The 20184-nt window shown below is 34.7% G+C and overlaps 1 protein-coding gene and 1 pseudogene across 3 annotated transcripts; one reads left to right on the top strand and one right to left on the bottom strand.

Annotated features, from left to right (window-relative positions):
• Positions 1-6155: 6155 nt before the first annotated feature.
• Positions 6156-11817, bottom strand: LOC147858561 (acetyl-CoA acetyltransferase 2-like; annotated as a pseudogene). Its single transcript, XR_015530467.1, has 11 exons — positions 11739-11817; positions 11426-11514; positions 9983-10141; positions 9714-9799; positions 9495-9621; positions 9179-9256; positions 9031-9100; positions 7721-7803; positions 7244-7343; positions 7053-7162; positions 6156-6964 (listed from the first exon to the last, which is right to left on the bottom strand). The product of XR_015530467.1 is annotated as an acetyl-CoA acetyltransferase 2-like (transcript).
• Positions 11818-13485: 1668 nt separating this feature from the next.
• Positions 13486-17646, top strand: LOC147858560 (uncharacterized). 2 transcript variants are annotated; one of them, XM_087327619.1, is made up of 7 exons: positions 13486-13617; positions 15159-15396; positions 15483-15759; positions 15910-16236; positions 16325-16822; positions 16915-17016; positions 17146-17646. In XM_087327619.1, the coding sequence occupies exons 1-7, from the start codon at positions 13493-13495 to the stop codon at positions 17310-17312; spliced, it is 1734 nt and encodes a 577-aa protein (XP_087183745.1). In that variant the 5' UTR covers positions 13486-13492; the 3' UTR covers positions 17313-17646. The 2 variants fall into 2 exon arrangements, with proteins under 2 accessions (XP_087183745.1, XP_087183744.1); XM_087327618.1 differs by having other exon boundaries at positions 16915-17646.
• The last annotated feature ends 2538 nt before the right edge of the window (positions 17647-20184 follow it).

Here is a 20184-nt window from a genome sequence, read left to right as displayed (position 1 = left end):
TACTATATGCATGCGCTAATGTAGCTGGATCTTTATATGGCTAGAACAAGCATAATGCAAGCAATTATTGACACTACATGTGAGAGTGCTTATTCATAAACTATAGGAGCTTCAAATCGATGTTGTGGAAATATCTAGAAGATCATGACGAGCTATATGTTGAACCATGATGTGAGTTGATTATGCTTTGCGTCGTAAGCATGCTTCAATCAATAAAGTATTTTTCATATTCATATGCTTCAGTGTTGTGTTTTGTTTTGTTCCTTGTCATTGAATGCTACTTATATTGTGTATATGGATATCATGACCAAAGCCACATGGTGGTTTCATTACACAATCTAATGATGGAGTAAATGTTGTGCAAGATGCATATTCCTTTAGGATTTCATGACTTGTGACAATGTGTAGGGTATGCATATTGTTAAGAGGGCTAGCTTACTATTTCCACATAACGGCTAGAAGTTCATTCAATTGATGTTAATTGAATTGTGTATATTGGATATCATGGTGTTTGATTATCTCATTAGAGGGCCAAGACTATGTATGATGCATGCCCTTTTCAGATTTCAAGATTGTGACAAAGAGTAGAGTTTTAATGGGTTGTTAGCGGGGAGAGGCTAGTCACCAAATATCTAGCATAGTAACTAGATGTCAATATCCGTGAATAAGGGAGTGGTGTGCATTCTTATGCAATGGTCTAGGTTATGGTGTCATATTCCACCCTTTCACTTTAAATTTTGTTTTTAAAAAATATAATTCACTTAACAGGTTATGGAATTCGATGTTCATTTTTAGGGAAGATGGATGTATATTGTTCCCATCATTTTGGGAAACGATGTGTGCTAACTTTGTTTTTGGCTTTTATTGCTACAATTGTTGGTGGTATAGGTTACATTCCATGATCATTTGCAGTTTGGGAGGAGTAGAGCATAGGAATCTTGGAGATATGGTATACAAATCAGTTTGGCTATTGTATATACACATCAAATCAGCCATGATGTGGGTCTAAGGGAATTGGATGTTATCTCCATTTCTCCAACACAATTCTGTACCTCTTTCTTGTGATTTTATAATACCAAGGCGTATCTTTTACAAATAAAATAAAATCTAATTCACCTAGGTTAATGAAGGGCAAAACTTTCCTCATTTTCCCAAACTTGTTTATTTCCTAAAATGCTCTTTGTCTACCCTCCATAGACTAAATTTAAATTTATGTGTTAGAGTTCATTGAGAAACTATAGGACCCAATCAACCCCTTTTTCTTGATATGCTCTACCTTGGGCAAAGCAACACCCCTTTTTTTCATTTCTTTTAGATAATGTAAAGAAATGCTCTTGGGGTGGAGGGGTTCCAATCTTGGGACCCACGAGCTACGTGTGTATTTTTTAAAATTTGTAACTAGTCAACTATGTCGTATAAATGTGTAAATATGTGTGGCAAGGTGGAATCATTAAGATTTTCAACCTTAATAGAGGAACAAAGGATTGCAAAAACTAAACTTTTAATTAGATAGATATTAAAAATTATTTAAAGCAAAAATAAATGAGAGGTCTTGACTATAGTGTCGATAGCCTGATTACAATAATATGGGCTTCCATTAATTGAGGAACAATTGTTCTCCATTAGAGTGTCATTAGTTGATTGCCCTTGAGCCCTAGAAACAAAACTCTAAAACAATATTTCCCACTCTTTTACATGTGATGTTTCTAGTGCATACCAATGCTATAGTATGCCCATGCTTGTTTCCTATCACCCTTAGCAGAACCCTTATACAAAATTACCCTTGCCCTTTAGCACACATTCCTTCACACCACACATTTGACAATGCACATCATATGCTAGAAGCATCATCACATTGTTTCCAATTGCTATTTAAAGAGGATTTTCACAACACAATGTTTCCTCAATATTTGACATATTTGAACCGAAGCAATTTCAATTTGGAGAAAACCACCAATGTGGATCAGTAATACATGTGGAGGATTTTAAAATATATAGCTTTAATGCTTCTTGATAAGGTTCTAAATATATATACCTGAATAAAAGGTTTATTATATCTTTTCAACTTTGGATCTTGTTTATTATTCTTGTTATTATAATCATGCACATGAGGAAAATCAAACTACTTTAGGCTATTTAGCCATTTCTAGGTGCAAGATTGTCACATCACTTTCCACCATGTCATTTCACAAACATCAATAACAAAGTTTGATGTATTGTCACACATCCCTTACCACCACCCGTTTTTATTACATGTATTATCTTTCTTCATAAACAACCCAATTAGAACGAAAATATGTCTTTTCTACCCAGAAGGTTTTTCTACCAAGGGTATCACCTCGACACGCAGGGCTAAAAATTGAAAATTCTCTTCTTTGATAATATATGAGAATGTGCTTTTAAAAACTGGAGATGAATTTTGTAAGGTCTCAAATTTATGTCATGAGACGACACTTGCTAGTTGTTCTATGAGCCAAAATACCACAAGTTATGCAAACCCATTTATCGCAACCTTCAAGTTGTATGGGATGTTATGTGTAGGCAAACCTCAACAATGATTGTTATTATGTACCTTATATTGAGTTTATATCATGGAAATATCACATCATGAAAGATTATTTGTATCAACTTTATTTTCCAAAAACGTAGCAACTTTTATGTGGTATAGGTGGAGAAATGCCAACAAAGAAAGCATATTGTTATTATTATTTCAACTTGTAACCTATTGGTCTCTCAACACTTGCTTTTAGGGTTATTACAAGGTATCCATTTTATACTCATCCTTTTGACACAACTAGCATACTTGCCACACGATGCAAGAAGGGTACCATGGAATGACGTGGGCATGTACAAAGGCAACAACAAAAATGCTATCTTAGGTTGGTTTCAAGTAAGCAAGGAAAGAAGATTATATGTTGCAAACACCAAACGTCTGTGCCATTACCAATTGCCGCATAAGAACTATACCCACACAAGTTGTGAAGGGAAAATCCAAACAAGCTCGAGTGATTGTATTGACATGCAAGAACACATGAAGTTGATGAGTAGATGTGTAGAAAAAGTTATATGAAATAAACCCTAATCAATAGGTAAGTATGAACCAAGCCCACACCAACAAATTTAACACAAACTCTTTTTTTGCTTACTGCATGTCTTCTAATTGATCCTAAATACAATAATACATAACCAATGGTGATCCATGTTTGCTTACGCTTGTTATATTAGGGATACCATGTTTGCCTAAGTGACAACAATGGTGTGCAATGAATATTGTGAGGGACTTAGATGAACATGAAGAAAATTTGCTTCCTAGGTGATTGTTTCACACATAGTACGTAAAATTCATGTTCGTATAGTATAGCATTCATTTTTCTCATTCGTTTTCCTACGTTGGAAAACGAATGCGAATGTTATTCAAACATTCTTGTGTTGTTTTTTGTTTTTCTCCCATTTTTTTAATGTTTTTATTGTTTTTTTCTATTTTTTAGGCTTATTTACCTCATGATAAATAGTTAATCCAAAAGTATGGTATTTATCATTCTTTGAGGGTGTTTTTCTTTCGCGAATGCGAATGCACGTATCCTACGTATGGTTCATACTATGGAACTTTCACACTCATTACGATCAAACGCAACCAAAGTTTATACTAATGAGATGGTTCTTTAGGGTCACTTAAACTACCAATTGGTTGCACCTAAAAGAACACATTCTTTATGTTGCCTAGTATTTTGATATATTTTCCTCCAAGTGTTTTTGAACTCAATCTTATTATCCACGTGTCCCTACATGTGTAGATTGCGCTTGCATATACATTTAAATATAGATAATAATAGACACTTTGCCAAAAAAACGGTACAATCCAATAGGGAAATTCCTTCCCAAAAAGAGGTGCCTAGGAGTTAACATCAATCCACCTTAAATTCCTTACCATACGAAACACATACATATTTATTGTTATTTGCCTTGTGTATATATTTTATCTACTGCTTACATTGTTTCTTTAAACAACATATCCAACAATAACATCTCATTTCCATTCATCAAGATGGCATCTCGATGGAAAAGTAAGTATTGGTTACCTAAAGATCATGTATAATCAATGCCATACACCTAACACAAAAACCAACTTCAACTATGCATTTCATAAACACTGGAAAAGCCATTGTACAAAATATTCATAAAACCATGGTTTTTTTGAGACACATTTGACATGCGCATGGGAGTAGAACACACATGCCTTGAGGATGCACCTGCAACATACTACAAAGTTTGTACTAGAAGATCAAAACATGGGCTAAAATATTGTGCATAAGATAACAATTGCCTCTACATGTTTGTGAACACGTCTAGGTAACCAATGAGTCAAAATGTCAACCCTTATTCAACTCAGTAAAACTCTCTCTACATCATTTTAGATTTTGGGGAAATATGAACACATAATAACCTATTCATACAGAAACATTTTTATTAAACTAAAAGGTGTTCTCATTCTTTGAGAAATTGGCTTCACAAACATGTATGTGATTTGATTCTAAACTCTCATATTGTGCATCTTTAAAACAATGTGTGCTTCATAGGCATGTGTGAATAGAACCCTTTAAGCATAGTGAATGCAAGGATTCATTTCTATTTGTTTTCTATATTTTCTACAATTTGATAGACAATAGCTAAGAAGTATATTCTATTACATAAATATTACTCTCATGATGCATATCTTTAAAACAAGATTTATGCTTAGAGACACATGTAAATGGAATCTTTTAGACATGAAGGTAACAATCTTTTTTCTATTTGTTTTCTATATTGTCTATAATTTGATAGAGCATATCTATGAAGCATATTCAATTACATCAACATAACATGCCACACATATCAAAGCTTTTGTTGTTCCACAAGTCAACAAAAGCATTATCTACTACATTAATATTACATGTAAATTACAGTTGTTCAAGCAATTCATTTACCATTGACCTATCACTAAATATTTCTTAATACCCATGCACAACAAACATTTTGTCCAACAAATATGGTAAATAAGTTTCAAGAATGACTTTCAATAGCATCCTACAAGCTTAGCACCACAACAATGCAAAACACATATGATTAACAATCTTATATACAAGTGCCTATGTGTATATATATATTATATAACTAAATCCTAGATGTGCTATATGTCATGTACTCTTGCAAATCATTTCACTATCTTTGTCGTTTTTGTGTTTCATCTTCCCAACATTAATTCACCAATTTCTCAATTTTCTATAACAAACATCACCTTCCATCCTGGGAAGGTCTTACATACTTTCGAATATTGCTTTAGTATAATTTCCTAATTGTGGTTCAAAGAAATGCCCAAGAAACCAAAAAGAAATTGTGAGCTAACACTTAACTCTTTTAAGGCTTCTCTCAAAAAGTTGGCATTAGTTGGATCACATCATTTAGTGGCCAATGCAATGATTGAAAGAAATTGTTCCTCTAATGATCTTCCCAAACATCATTGATTGAAGGTTCCTTTTCATGCATATTATCTAAACCAGTACTCCACCAAAGACCATTTATGACATTTTTAATACTCTAATGATCTTACAAAAATTCTTCATGAATTGAAGATTCCTCTTCATGTACTTGGAAGACAGTTTACTTCTTAATATTGTTTAAATGAACCTCAGAAGACCTGTACATCATATGAAGCCACCACCTAGTTATGTTGGAAAGGGTCAAGCTACATCAAAATGTTGACCACCTATCCTATCTCAATATTAGATACCTATGCATCTTTTTGTTCATATTTTACGGCCCTCTTTACAAACTACAGAGAAAAGCAACGCTCAAGAATCTCATGACCATTTAGAGACCCACCAACTACTGCCCTGTAAACAAAATTAAATTGAATAGTTGCTAATATATTTATATTTTTCTTCTAGACATGGAAAAAAATAAGAGCAAATAACTAACATAATCATTACAATTGCAAATTCAACTTATTTTGACATGTACAATGGTTTCATAGACTGACCAAATATAACTAGTGCTGGCTGATAAATATATACAGATCTCTTCATACTTTTCATCACTTTTAAACTTTTATCCCATTTCAAATAATATCAATAGAATGTCATGACAATAAGTTACAGCAGAAGGATAAACCTGTTGCAAAAGATAATAGTTCATCAGTTAAAATAGAAATTAAACCCCAAACTCAAGGATAGCTCAAGAAATATATTTCAAATTTAGCATTTCCACACTACAATCATGAATATGCGCCAAATGCAAGGATGGATAAAGCGGAATCATCAGAAAAATTAAATAAGCTAAATCCATTTAATTGGCATCCCAACTCGCTCTTCCATTCATAAGGATGGCAGACATTCAGCCCCTTGGTGTTTCTGCATCCTGTCATGATCTCATGGCCAATTTTTTATGGATTTTTTTATGATACAGGGATATAACATTAATGGCATCCCTTTTAATCAAATGTGAAACCAAAGTGACATGCACATGTGCAAACCTTCAAAAATGAACATGATTACCAATAAATTTGCTCAATTACAACAGCTGATACACCACCATTGCAAATTCCAGCAACTCCATATCTTCCTTTCCGCTGTCTTAATGCCTAGAAAAAGAAGTGTGGTTCTTCAAAAAAGTCACAACTATTTATATTTATCGACAAAGTATTTTAACGCTTGGTAAAAACTTACCCCAATAGGGTGATGACAATTCAAGCTCCAATGCAACCTAGACGATAGCCTAATGCTACAGTTCCTCCATGCACATTCACAATATCGTGCAAATTACATGAAATTGTGTCATTTGCTAGCATAATTTCTATTGGAATTACACAATCAAAATCGTTTTGTGAAACAAAAGAAGTTAGCTCAAATCATTTATTTGTTCTTTGAGGGGAATGGGAGGCCTTACTGTTTTCAAATCCAAGATTCTTCTGGTTAGCTAGTGTTACACCCTGGTAAAGAGGATTTCATTAGTATTTAGTCTGCACTCAAAATTCACAAAAAATGGAGAACGCAAGAGAACATAAACATAGAGCTTACACAAAAAGCTTCATTGATTCATAGCAGTCCACATGCGTTGAATTGATCCCTGCTCTGAATATTGCTTTCGGGATAGCTAAAGCAAGTGTTGTTGTAAAATTCTCGGGAGCCTAACAATTAATTACAGATGTTACAAAGCATAAACTAAATGAAACAGTAAAACATCCAGAGGAAAAAACGTACATCTTCACCTGTGCAGCATCAGCAGACCCAATCAACCATGCAAAAACACAAAGTTACAATTCTAAAGACTTCTCTCTACTCACCAAGACAAGTGCAGCTGCTCCATAACTGTAAAACAACACGTATCAATATGCTCTAAGGGTCCATCCATAGAGATACTGAGGGTGAATCTATTACAGATGTACAAAAACAAGTGGGTATTCTTCGAGACCCATATTGAATACCTTGAAGAGGGATTTATCCTTATATTGGTGTTTTCAGGATATAATAACAAAATGCTGTAATCTATAGTTACAATTCAACCCATGGGAATCGAGTATTTTATAGATTTCCAATCAATGTCAAGTTCTGTTTTATGAAATTGTGCCAAGAGAACTAAAATCATTTATTAACTCATAAATATAGCTTTCAATAACAATAAACAGCAATTTTGGTACAAAAGTTGATTAAAGCATGCAACACACCCAGAAATGACGACCATATACCTTATGCTTGAAGCATTGCCAGCAGTTACAGAACCTCCTCCCTTAAAGGCTGGCTGCAGCTTCCTCAATTTTACTGCATCCAGCTACAAATTTTATAAGTTAGTTATTGCATATGCCCACCTTGAGAACAAAACATCTGAACGTTAAATATAGAATGAAAGACAGAACATTGTTCTCAAAAATTATCACAAATGCATGCATCTAATCATTTTTTACGACTAAAAAATTGTGAGCTCAGAATTCAGACTAGTCTATTAGAGGTGGATAAAGTTTTCAATACATAAGGAAAAGTCATATACTTTGGTATATAATTTATATGCTTATTAACAATCCAAAAGTGAGACATGCAGAAATGCACCAGCAGAAACAGAGAGCATCCAAGAGAAATGAGCACTTCGTTGTCAAGGATGATCAGATAGGAAGACGTACCATATGAAACATGGATAGAAATTACAATGGCGAAGTGGTAAGACCACAAAGGATAGATGAGTTTACACAGACATCCAAAGGATCACAATGTCACATAATTGTCACCAGATGAGATATGTATATCGGGATACACCTTGAGCAGGGAGGCCCTTTCTTTGATCCAGGAGTGTCCAACAGAAGCATTAAGATATGCATATTAGAAGCTCCAAAATGAGAATCAGGAGAGAGGAAGACAGGAAGATAAGAGTTATCTTTTAGCACATTAGAGTAATGTGTCTAATGAGATTGTACATTATTCTACAGATAATTTATTATGTGAAAGATATCAATGCCAAGATATAGTGGAGAGTCCCAAGACTTAAAACATACTTAATATAAAGGAGAATAGAATGATGGGAGTGAAAATCAACACAGAAACATGGACAGTAGAATCCTTGCATGCAGAAGGGGTTGATTGGATGGAGGGATTACTACCTATGTGCTATTAATTTGAGATCAAATTTCAGCTCTTCATTTATAATGCTATGGATCTTTGGCCATGTCAAACACTTCTGTTGTACTTTGTCTAAGTGTAAGATCAATCAGGACATCTATGATAAAGAAAACTGAATTTATGCTTCTATCTCTTGGAATGTGTGGTCGTGTATATTGGTATTTTTCTATTTCGCAATTGTTTTTATGTTCTGCCATTGCGCACACCCCCAAAGTAGAATTTAAACTTTGGACACATTGGGTTCATCACAAAGTTATCTTCTGGATGTTCATATAATTATCTTTTATTCCCTTTCCATTCACAACTGACGCTATCCCTATGCAGACAATACTTAATTAAAACTGCTGACAAAACCAGATCCGACATTAGTAATTTACACTCAAAATACTATCTTGTTGATTCTCTCATCTTTGACAATCAATACAGGAGGCTTGCCCCTTTGCTCCAGGAAATTCTACCTGACTCAGCAAAGTGATATACATGTAGTTTTTATGAAACAAACAAATTGACAAAACCATGTTAGATATTGTTTATACAGGCACGATTTCACATGTGAATGCACCACTATTCTGAGCATTAACTGCCCGCTCATAACTTTGAATAGAAAAGTTTCCCTGAAACCAAACAAGATAGTTTTATTTGTTTTAAGTTCTGCTAACCTCTGATTTAGTCAGGTAAATCCTTACACATACTCCATGAGAAGTTTGAATACGTTAACAATAGCATGTTATCTTGTGTAATTAATATTTATTCACCATTACACTCGAAATAACAAGTGCTGTACCAGAAGTAACAAAAAGAATAGTTGCAAGCTTTCAAAAACCACTCAATTGCTTCTAGACGGAACTTAACTTGTTCCTCCCTGCTGATACCATGTTGTTCAGCACAAACACCCATTCCACAATCATTCTAAACATCCCATAAACCATTTTTCAACATGCCCTCGACAACTTCCCCATGTCCCAACTGATATTCTTGCCTATGATATCAAGTGGAAAAAATAACAAATGTGGTAGCATTTACCAATGGAAAAGTTTGAGATGATCTGTGGTTAATGGAACATGGAATTACCTAGCCTTTGGAAGATAAAATGGTGTTGACATCTACAACTACATCATTGCATCCAGGCTGAATTGTTTGAGAATCCAGCATGATGGCTAAAATAACATAAAAAAAGAATTAGCCATTCATCATTAGTTAGAAAAAATAATCAAACTGGTCAAAACCCATGCCTTTAATCTTAGGTGGACAAATAATATGAATAGAAAGCTTATAGAGAATACATGTCTTTCCTTCCACAGGCAAAAACAAGACGGAAAGAAACTTGTAGAAATCCATACCTTTCATCCCAGATGCACAATCTTTGTTGATGGTGGTGCAGACAACAGTATTTAGTATTCCTGCTTCTGAGGCTGCGTGTCTCGCATGGGCTTGTCCAAGATTTCCAAAGAAAACTTCTTCAACAAGTTCAGGCTGTAGGCCAGATTGCTTTAGTGCACCTACATTAATTAAGCATTGATCAGAAAAAAGCCTTACTATCCTAATAATCTATCCATCTTTACTTCCGATCTTCTTTACAATCTGGAACAACACAATTAGAGATAATGCAAGTATGCATAACCCATGTTTCATATTCTAGCTCTTAAGTTGCCTGTCTCACACTCAGATTTTCATGACATACATCCTAATAATCTATCAAAGTTAAAATTACATGAGGTAAAAATTTCTATTCAAAACATTACATACTAACAAATTTTGAACAAGTTCAAGCTATATGCATGTTCCCTTATGAGTATCTATATTAAAACATTGTTACTATAATGTTTCTATAAATGTCATATATCAAACTTCTCTGTAACCTGGAACCAAAAGAAAAAGATTAAAATCTTAAAGCATGCATGATTTCATTGTTTGGTATTCCTTCTCCTAAAGCAGCCTGCCTGGCAGGAGCTCGTCCAATAGAGAACTTGAAAACTTCTGGGACAAGTTCATCCATCAGGAAAAAACATATTAGATTGACGACGTACTATATTACATTCCAATCATCTTTAGAATCTGGAAGAAAACAATGACATGTCTTTTCATTGTGGAAGACCTGAGTGTTTTCCATCTCCCAAAGCATCCTATTTTGGCCAATATTTCCACTCGACACATTGCAAACTTGAAAATTCCTTCAACAAGTTCAGGCTGTAAGTTTACTGCATCGACAAACTTCTCGATCCAGACTAAAAACTATATTATATTATCTGTATAGCATTCCCATCTTATCTCCATAATAATCAGTCAAGAAAAAATTTTGACATGCTCATAATCTATCCACATTATACTCAGACCTTCTCTACCATCTAGAAGGAAACAATTACAGAAAATGGCATACATAATTATCTAAGTGATTTGTGGTCCAGGTGTCCAAAATTTCCACTCGAATGATTTCAAAAGGAAATTTCTTGAACATGTTTACCCTATATTTCCAATTGCTTTGCCGCACCTACATTCTCCATACATCAGTAAAACATCTATCAATGTTATATCAATATATGTAAAATTCCAATCTTCTCCAAAGTATATTCTGATAAATATATCCATGGTACATTTGTTTTGTTTTCTGCATATAAATCTATTCATGTTTTTTATATACATTTAAAGATTATATTCACAACATAAGGGAACAATTAGCTTTTGTTTTTTTCTGCATATAAATCTATTCATGTTTTTTGATATACATTTAAAGAGTATATTCACAACATAAGGGAACAATTAGCTTATGCGAGAAAATTACGCACCTTGTATAGCAGCAGATCCGAGATTTGTCGCTGGTACAGATTATTTAAGCTTCCCATTGGCGTTCTTGCAACGCCAACAACGCATACATCTGAGAGACAGAAAGAGAGAGAACGGATCAATTCGAGAACTACGGAAGGAAAAGCAAGAATTTCCATCGGAAGAAATAAATAAGGAGATAAATGAAACGATCTTAGCTTTGAGGGATTGTTCGTACAGGAGTACGAACAAGGCTTTTTTACGATAAAACATGAACAGAAGAAATGACGGCGAGAGAGAGAGAGAGAGAGAGAGAGATCGTGGCATTGCTTTTACCTCGTGATCGAATGGTGCGATCAGCAGCTATATAGAAAGGTGAAGAAGAAACCATGGCAAAAACCCTACCACAATAAGGCAAACATCCTCCGGGGAGTGTTAAAGACTGCGTCACATGAATGATGAAAGGCCCTTTTTTCAACTAGGTCCGCAGCATTCTTGCACTAAAATGTACCCATCCATTGCCATTTGATAAAATTGAATTTTGAACAACTGATTACACTCCCAAGTCCTAATAAGTTGTCCTTGATGTCCATAAGATCTTCACTTGCAACGAAATTGTACGTAATCCAACATTGTTTGGAAAGAAAATGATAAACAATTCACGATCATTAACCCATAACATGGCGTACGTTGATCCTTATTCAATACATTACGCCACTTGACTATTATCTTTGTATTTCCAAATTTCACCCCAACCTTCTCAATAAAATGAGTTAATGTTAATTCTATCCATGATTGGTTTCCACCAAACTTACCTCAAACATATGGAGAGGCATCTCTTGTTGTGTGTAGCCCCCCACCCCCCCCCCCCCCCCCCTTCTCCCAAGCAATGCATGCTTGATCATGAGAATGTAGTGACACTTCTTCCTATAATGAGATAGCACAAACATTATGCATGCATGTCATAAAAAGAATTTATTTCATATTGCACCACAACACCTTGATCATCACATTGAAATGAAGCATTTGCCATAAGGATAACACGTGTAATGCGGATTGACAACGTAGTAACAACCCTCGATTTGTGTATAATTTAGGAGATACTCAATGATAGGCAAGTTTGATTCTAACACATTGTAGTCACATGCATTAATGAGAAGAATCCGACAAGAGACCACGAGATATTGGTAGCACCCATCTTGCATATGCCCAAACAAGTGACGACTACATCCATCCTCTAACATGTGTATTTACACCACCTATATAAACATACCACGATCCACAACAGCACGAAAAATAGAATGATGAAATGTTGGATGAGAGAACTCGGTAACGAGGCTTAAAGGTCTTGAATAGGGATGGGCACAACGCAAAGAAACCGAACCGAACAATTTATTAAAAAACCAAACCAAACCAAACCGTTTATGAACTCTCAGTATTTAAACCAAACCATTTAAGAAAAAGTTGAAACCAAACCATTCTAAACCAAACCGTTTAGAGAAAAGTTGAAACCAAACCGAACCATTTAATAAAAAAATTTAAACCTAACCACTTAAGTCAAACTAATTAAACATCTAAATAAACAAAAATACATTTAATTAAATAAGCATTTAAGTTAAATTTATTAAATAAATAAAAAACCATTAAATCAATAAACTATTAAGGTAAAAAAAAAGTTAACCAAAAACCTATAAAACCTTTAAACCAAACCTATAAACCCGAGTTTTAGAACCGAACCGAACCATTTATCGATAATCCAAACCATTAATGTTTTTTGGAACCAATAAGCTTAACGGTTCGGTTCGGTTCGAGCCGAAACCGTGCTCATTGCTAGTCTTGAACAAGCTGATATCATGAATCTACATGCAACTTAACTAATGCTTCCTTTTCACATTGTGAATAGATAGAGAAATGACCTGAATATACCTTATATTTTCGAAACTCCCAAAAATACCCCTCACCTTTAGAGAAAGTCGAGGGTATTCTGGGCACTTAATTATCAATAATGGCTTAGGCAGCATTGAACCAAGGAGCAACCAATGAGTAAGCGACACGTCGAAGGCACCACTTTTACAAAGCACGAAGAAAGTATGAAAAAGGAGGAGGACAGTACGAAGAAGAAGAAGAAGAAGAAAGAGGAAGCAGCTTCCATGGCGATGGAGGTGAAGCGCATTGCAGACGATGCGTGGCTCCGTGGTCACATCTCAGTCGGAAGGTACGTTTGCTCTCCTAAAATCATTCTTTTCTTACTAAATATAGCTTCAAATCTGTGCTGCGTTGTCTCCGTTTCTTCTGCAGTGGGATTACGGATACTGTGATCATTTGCTGAATCAGAAATAGAATTGAGAATTTCAAAGGTTTTTCTTTACTTAGTATCCAACTACATAAACTCCAGTGTCGATGAATGCTTTTAACCGTGATCAACTGTTTATGTCAAGGGTTCAACTGTGACAAATGCCGTAGAATGGCTTACTATGAGCAAATTGCACTAACTGCGTTTGCTCTGCATGGAAAAGCGTTTCTCTCTGATTGAAGAAGACTTTCATTTGCTATCTAAATAAGACTGATCAAACTTCTAGTCAGGAGTGATGCTTCAGAATGGTTCATAATTCTAGGGTTTTATCGTTATCATTGAGTTTAATCGTAAGAGGGAAACCAATCCGCCTGAGAAAGGCAATGGTGAAGCTGTAGAATAGTTTATCATAATTATGCTAAAGTTAAACAATACATGATGATTAATCTTTCAAATTGTTGATAACCAGGCTAACTCTTTATATTTGCCTCATTTACAAATTATATGTGAAACTGTCCGGACTTTGACCAAACATTTCCTGTTCAATAGTGCTGGAATTACATTATTATTGCAGAGAAACCCATTGAAATACCACTGCGTATTGAAGAACATTTATATTGACGAATTAGTTTATAAGTATTATTGCTAATTAACTGTGGTGACTTATTAGAATTAGTGAATAAAGGTTAAAGGTAATGTAATTGATAGAACTAGTATTGGGAAAGTAACGATTTCTTTCTGGTCCAATCAGGAAGACTTTGATCAATAATTGTTGTATCATGGAACATTGGATTTGTATACACCATTAACTAAATTGACATAATTATTACGCAGTGAGAGGAAATGATGAAATAATAAGTAGAGCAATCGCGCTCAGCATTTTTCGAGAAAATCTCCAATAAGACGTCTTACTAAGTTTACATTCCCATTTCTGCTGTCAAACTTCTTCTTATGGCTTTGTTTTACTATGCAGAAAAAGTTGCATATCGTAGAAATAGCCAAGATAGTTGCCTTTTTATTGTCTTCTTGGTGATCTCCAACAAAATGTCTCGTTTCTTCTGACCCATTTTTTAAGCTTAGAATCCCATTTTTTGACCCGTTTCTTCTGATCTGCTGTGAAAGTTCTTGTTATTTCATCCTTTACTGTTTATGCATCAAATAAATACATATTAGAGCAGTAACCTAGAAATGTTTTTTTTGTATATGAATGGAGATGCTTCAGATTTATACATGTATAAATGAAGCCTGAGGACAAACTTTTACACCTTTAAAAACCAAGAGGCGTTATGGTTTAAATCAATACATCCACCTTAATCAAGTTTTTAGATTGATCTTAATCTTTGCTACTGCGTTCATATTAAAGTTTCTATGGTGATATGGAGTGATACTGAAGCACTCTTTGCTACATAAAGGGAGATTTTTTGTCACAGAAATACTGAAGAAGCAACCATTATCTTGTGCAGCTTTGGTGGCTTCCAGGATGTTCTTACTTTTAATTGTGATAATGGGACGGATCACGATATTGAGGGTATTCTCACTGCAGAAGAGGCGAGGTGCAGGATCAGACCTTGTTCTGAACAGATTCTCACAAATGGTTTATGCTTCAACTTGCAAGTTGGAGATGTTGTGGCAGCTTCGAGAGTGCCTCATAATAGATCTGGAAATCCACCTCAATTATTGTATGATGCATCCATACAGAAGGTATCATTAATCATGTATATATACATGTATATATATTTATATCGATCTAATTATACAGTCATTCGTTTTCAATACAAATTTTACAGATAAATAGGAAGCGGCATTCATCAGAAGCTTCTTGTAAATGCAACTTTGATCTCGTTTGGTTGGATAAGGAAATGAAAGGAAAATCATGCAGAGCTTCTGCGAGACAAATTTATGTTATAAGTCAAGAGAGCATTGAAAACTTCCCAGTGCTCTCCCAATGGTTGAAATCTTCTACAGGTGAGAGCATTTATTCCCGATATGAAGCAAGTATTTCAAGTGATCAAGATACTATATTGTTGGAAGAAGACATTGACAAAATAACGGCGATAGCTGAAGGTATCGTTGTTCCTTCACTCTCTAAATTCTAATATTGAAAGCACACATCTTTAGATTGAATTCAGACTCTTTTCTATGCTTTCTGCAATGTGGAAACTTCCATTTACTTAATGTGCTTTTTCTTCATGAAAACTTGTGAGGGCCACAAAGAAACTGTTAATCTCGTGACAACTAGTCTGAGCAGCACAAAAAGAACATTGAGAACCAGAAAAAACAAATCTGATGCAAAACTAGAAGGAACACTTGACAACAGAAACCTAAAGCCACGATTAGGACTCCTCGCAGCTCGTGCAGCTTTTGCTACTAGGCTAGCAGGGACTTCTGAATATGGTTGTCAAGATTCAGATGAAAAATCAATATTAACAGATCAACAAGTGTCCGCCCTAGATGGATTGAAACAGCTCACCATGGATATGAATCCATCATGCGATGATAAATTATCACATGAAAGAGATGATGATTCTTGCTCTAAGAAAGGTAACACTACTTCAAACTGATTGTTTCCAAACTGCAAGATTTATTTATAAGCTCGAAATATAAAGGGAGGTCCATATGATGAAAACAGGCAATACCATATTCCACTATACTTCTAATGAGAAAAGTATGTCAAGAAGACCAACAACTAGAATACAATTAGGTGACGATATGCTGAAGGTTTTCAAGAAAATAATCGCCAGTGATACTTCTGAAGATAAGTCAAAACGGAATTTGCTTTTTCGAAGAAAAAGAAGTGATTCATCTATTTGCTGTAGTAATGAAGGATCTCCGACTAAAACTAACTATTCAAACTCGGCTAGTTTAATACAAAGATGTTTCCCTAACGATGGAACTGTCGTTTGTTCTCCAACATGGAAAGATGGTTCTTTGGGTTTATATAATGGACAACATATTAAGCCAGTGGACCAGATGATTGCAATGGAGGAAAACAACACGGCACATGGTATGAATAAGTTGAAATTTTCAAAGACCAATGTTACTGAGCTATCATTCAGCAATATTGTAGCTAAAGACATCCCTGCAGGTAGAGACAATACACGGTATTCAAAGAGATTGAGAACATCAGGTATTAAGGAATATACATTGACAAAACAAATCCAGTTTAATGAAATTCATGCTATGATAAAGCGATCTTATATGTAACACAAACAATTTCAGATCTCCAACTAGAAGAAAAGCAAGGTTATAGTGTAGTTGGAGGAATGGAAAAGAATATATCAACCAAAAGGAGTCTTAATACGCAGAAAAAGGGTCAAAGAGGTAGGAGATTAACTGCTTTCCTAGACAAAAATGTAAGAAAGATTCAAGGTGGTGGTAAAACAACCCTCAAGAAATCATTTCCAAATATGGACACTAATAAGATTGGTTCTCCCATTGAGATTGCTCCAGGGAATTCTAGATGTTTGAGTCGAATGCTAATAAAGAAAGAGAAGTTGAATGAGCTGGAACAGCTCTATCAACATAAGCACACAGAACACGGTATCATGGTAAAGTCAAAACCAGATGATATGATGGACATTCAATTAATTGTGGAGCTCCCTATTGATGCTGCTTGAGTGCTGATGAATATGAACCCCTCAACCCAGATATATTAAATGAATAGATAACCTTTCAAGCCGTGTCATCTTATCTTTCAATCCTTTATAAGATGATAGTGGAAAGACAGAACTCTTCAACTCTGTTATAAAGCCTTTTATGTCATTATTTATAATGGCTTCGGGTAGTGCTTTGGATCCTGATAGATTTAAGTCGCCATTTTTATGCAAGCTTCCATCGTCAATCAGATAATAAATAGTACAAGACAGGAATAAAACCTCCAAAATGGTACTTACACCCTGATAAAACCTCTTAACTGCTTTATTTAGCACTCTCTCTTTGCAGGACTCCAAATGCTTTATTTAACACACTCTATTTGATTGTTACACATGTTTTTGCTTGTTCTAGAGTCTACTTACTACTGTATATCTAAGGAGAGGGAATGTAAAGCATGTAGGAGGAGCAAAAATCAATGAAATACATGGGTTCACAGTTAAAACTTTCTTTCGACGATACAATATCATTAGTTAATATGGTTTTGGAGTGAGGCGTTCACAAAAATTACTAAACTATGCGTTGTCTCTTGTGCCCCAATGCACCTCACAAAGATATGGAGGGGGTTAATTTTGGGTTTGCACCTTAGAGGATCCAATACCACTTATAAATAATGTAATGATGAGGCTTCTCTATTGCTTCAACACATTTTAGCATAAAAAGTAAATGTAAAAACATAAAGGGGCAAAATATGGTAATCCCTCATTCATGGATTTTGTGAAAAAATATGAGAAACCAATCAAACATTCAATAATACAGAAATTAATTCAAAAGCATATTATAGAATGTTTCACATGTCTCCCAACTTGGTATGCATTGGAGTTGCAAATACACTTTGTTCACTTGGGAACATATATAGGCATAATGATGCAAAGTTTTGACTTTCAAACCATTTTATATCTTGCCTTGATCTAGAACACAACATTTTCTCTATAGAGACAAAATAAGGGGTATGATGTTTATTTCACTATTCAAACTGATGCATTGAATGATGGAATTATGATTGATGCAAAGAGACAAAAGTGCAATGACCGAGTTTGTGGGGAGATTTCAGGGAATGCAATTTCTTGTGCAAAGGTCAAGCAACTTGACTTTGTGTTTGGCGATGAGGAACGAGGAGACCATTTGTGATGTATGGTTGATGTTTCAATGGAAGATTATGTAAAGGAGATTGTTAAATGGAAATGTATAGAAATCTTTAGTGAAGAGAGTGTTGTTCAACAGAAAATACCAAGGATGTTTTGGATCCTTTTCAAACTTTTTCAATAGAGGCATGGTTTGGTTTTCATGATAGAGGGTTATTTTTAGACCTTTTCCATCGAGGTATGGTATGGTTTTTACAAGCAATATACCATCATCATAGAGGGTAAAACAATGGTTGTGAGGCATCACACAATAATCTTGTGTTGAAGATGCCTATGGAGTTTCTCGTGGTACCTTGGAGGTTCTTCCAATCTCTCCATAACGAAAAGACAAAAAACCAATTGAAGCTTGTGTTCTTCAGGAGAAGTAATGCATGTGTGGTATTGGATGCCTTTATTAGAGAATCAAGAAATACTTGAGTGACAACGTCCAATGTGGGTGGAATTAGAATGCATTAAATGTGTAAGAGTGAAGACTACTCACTATAACAATAATTGTCCTTTGCTCTTTGGTAAGGCAAGCAAGGTCGTTAATGGGGGCATTTTCATGATTGTCATGAAGTAGGAGAATCAACATTCGCTCATTCTATAATGGATGCCCTAGAGTTGCAAGCTTGGGGGCAATAAGAGGCCGAGGTTTTGTAGAGTATTGGTCAACATGAAGTAAACTAGATCATGTGTACATGATATATATTGATGACTTTCTACCAAAGATAGTGCATGCCATAGTTTCTTATGGTTATACTATCTCATTAGATTCCCCACTAGTAGACTAAAATGTGTAGGCTACATTCCCACATAATGGAGTGTTATTGCAACCAAAAAATTATTTCTCTTCTAGCAAGATAGAAGCATATTATTTTGTAATTGTAGCATGAGGTTGTTTATGTCCGATACAACATGCTTTTGGTTAGAGCTAAAAGAAAAGGGAATATATATGTATAAGAATCAAGATTATGGGAGTGTATGACTTGTAAAATGTCTATGCTAGAGAGCTGGTGAGTAGACTTTGTCACAACCCAAAAAGTGTTTCTCTTCTAGCCAAATAAAATTGTCATAATTGTGATATATCATATCCTTTTAGCTCGAACGAAAAGCGTATTATATGGAAAATAAATAGATATTCCATTTTCTTGTTTGAGCGACTGTTACTAGTTAAGTTACGAAGTAGTTAGTCGACCTCTTGGTTAGAAGTAAACATGCATTCCTTGTTTTTACATTCCTCACAAAAATCTTCTTCTTTTGAAACATTCTGAACTTTGGAATTAATAACATAGACCTTTCACTCGGCATCTAACTTTGACATACTTTTCACTTGTCAAATATAGATCAAAATTTTCTTACCATGAGACAAATCGAGACTAGAAATCTGTCAATTCTTGGAATAGATTGCTAAAACAAGCATTGGGATATTCATAAAATATGGGTTAGTGTTGTAAAGAGATCAAGCAAATCCATTAATGTGTCATGATTTTTCAAAGAACATCCTTTCGTTTGTATTTGTGTTTTCATTATACAATACATCTTATTAATTTTCTAACTCGCATCTATTTGAAGAGAGTAAGCTTGATGTCGAATAAAAAAAGGTAGTTAAGTAAAGTTTTAGGCAAACAAATGAAATATCTGTTTCAAGGAACACATATTGACTTGAAAAATTGATCAAACTATTTATTTGCTTAGGGATATATAACAACTT

Source organism: Azolla caroliniana, unplaced genomic scaffold, assembly GCF_043228905.1.
Source record: "Azolla caroliniana isolate FFs.n. ecotype wild unplaced genomic scaffold, voAzoCaro1.0.p SCAF_11, whole genome shotgun sequence".
Classification (NCBI taxonomy): domain Eukaryota; kingdom Viridiplantae; phylum Streptophyta; class Polypodiopsida; order Salviniales; family Salviniaceae; genus Azolla; species Azolla caroliniana.
This window is presented reverse-complemented; position numbering and strand designations above follow the sequence as displayed.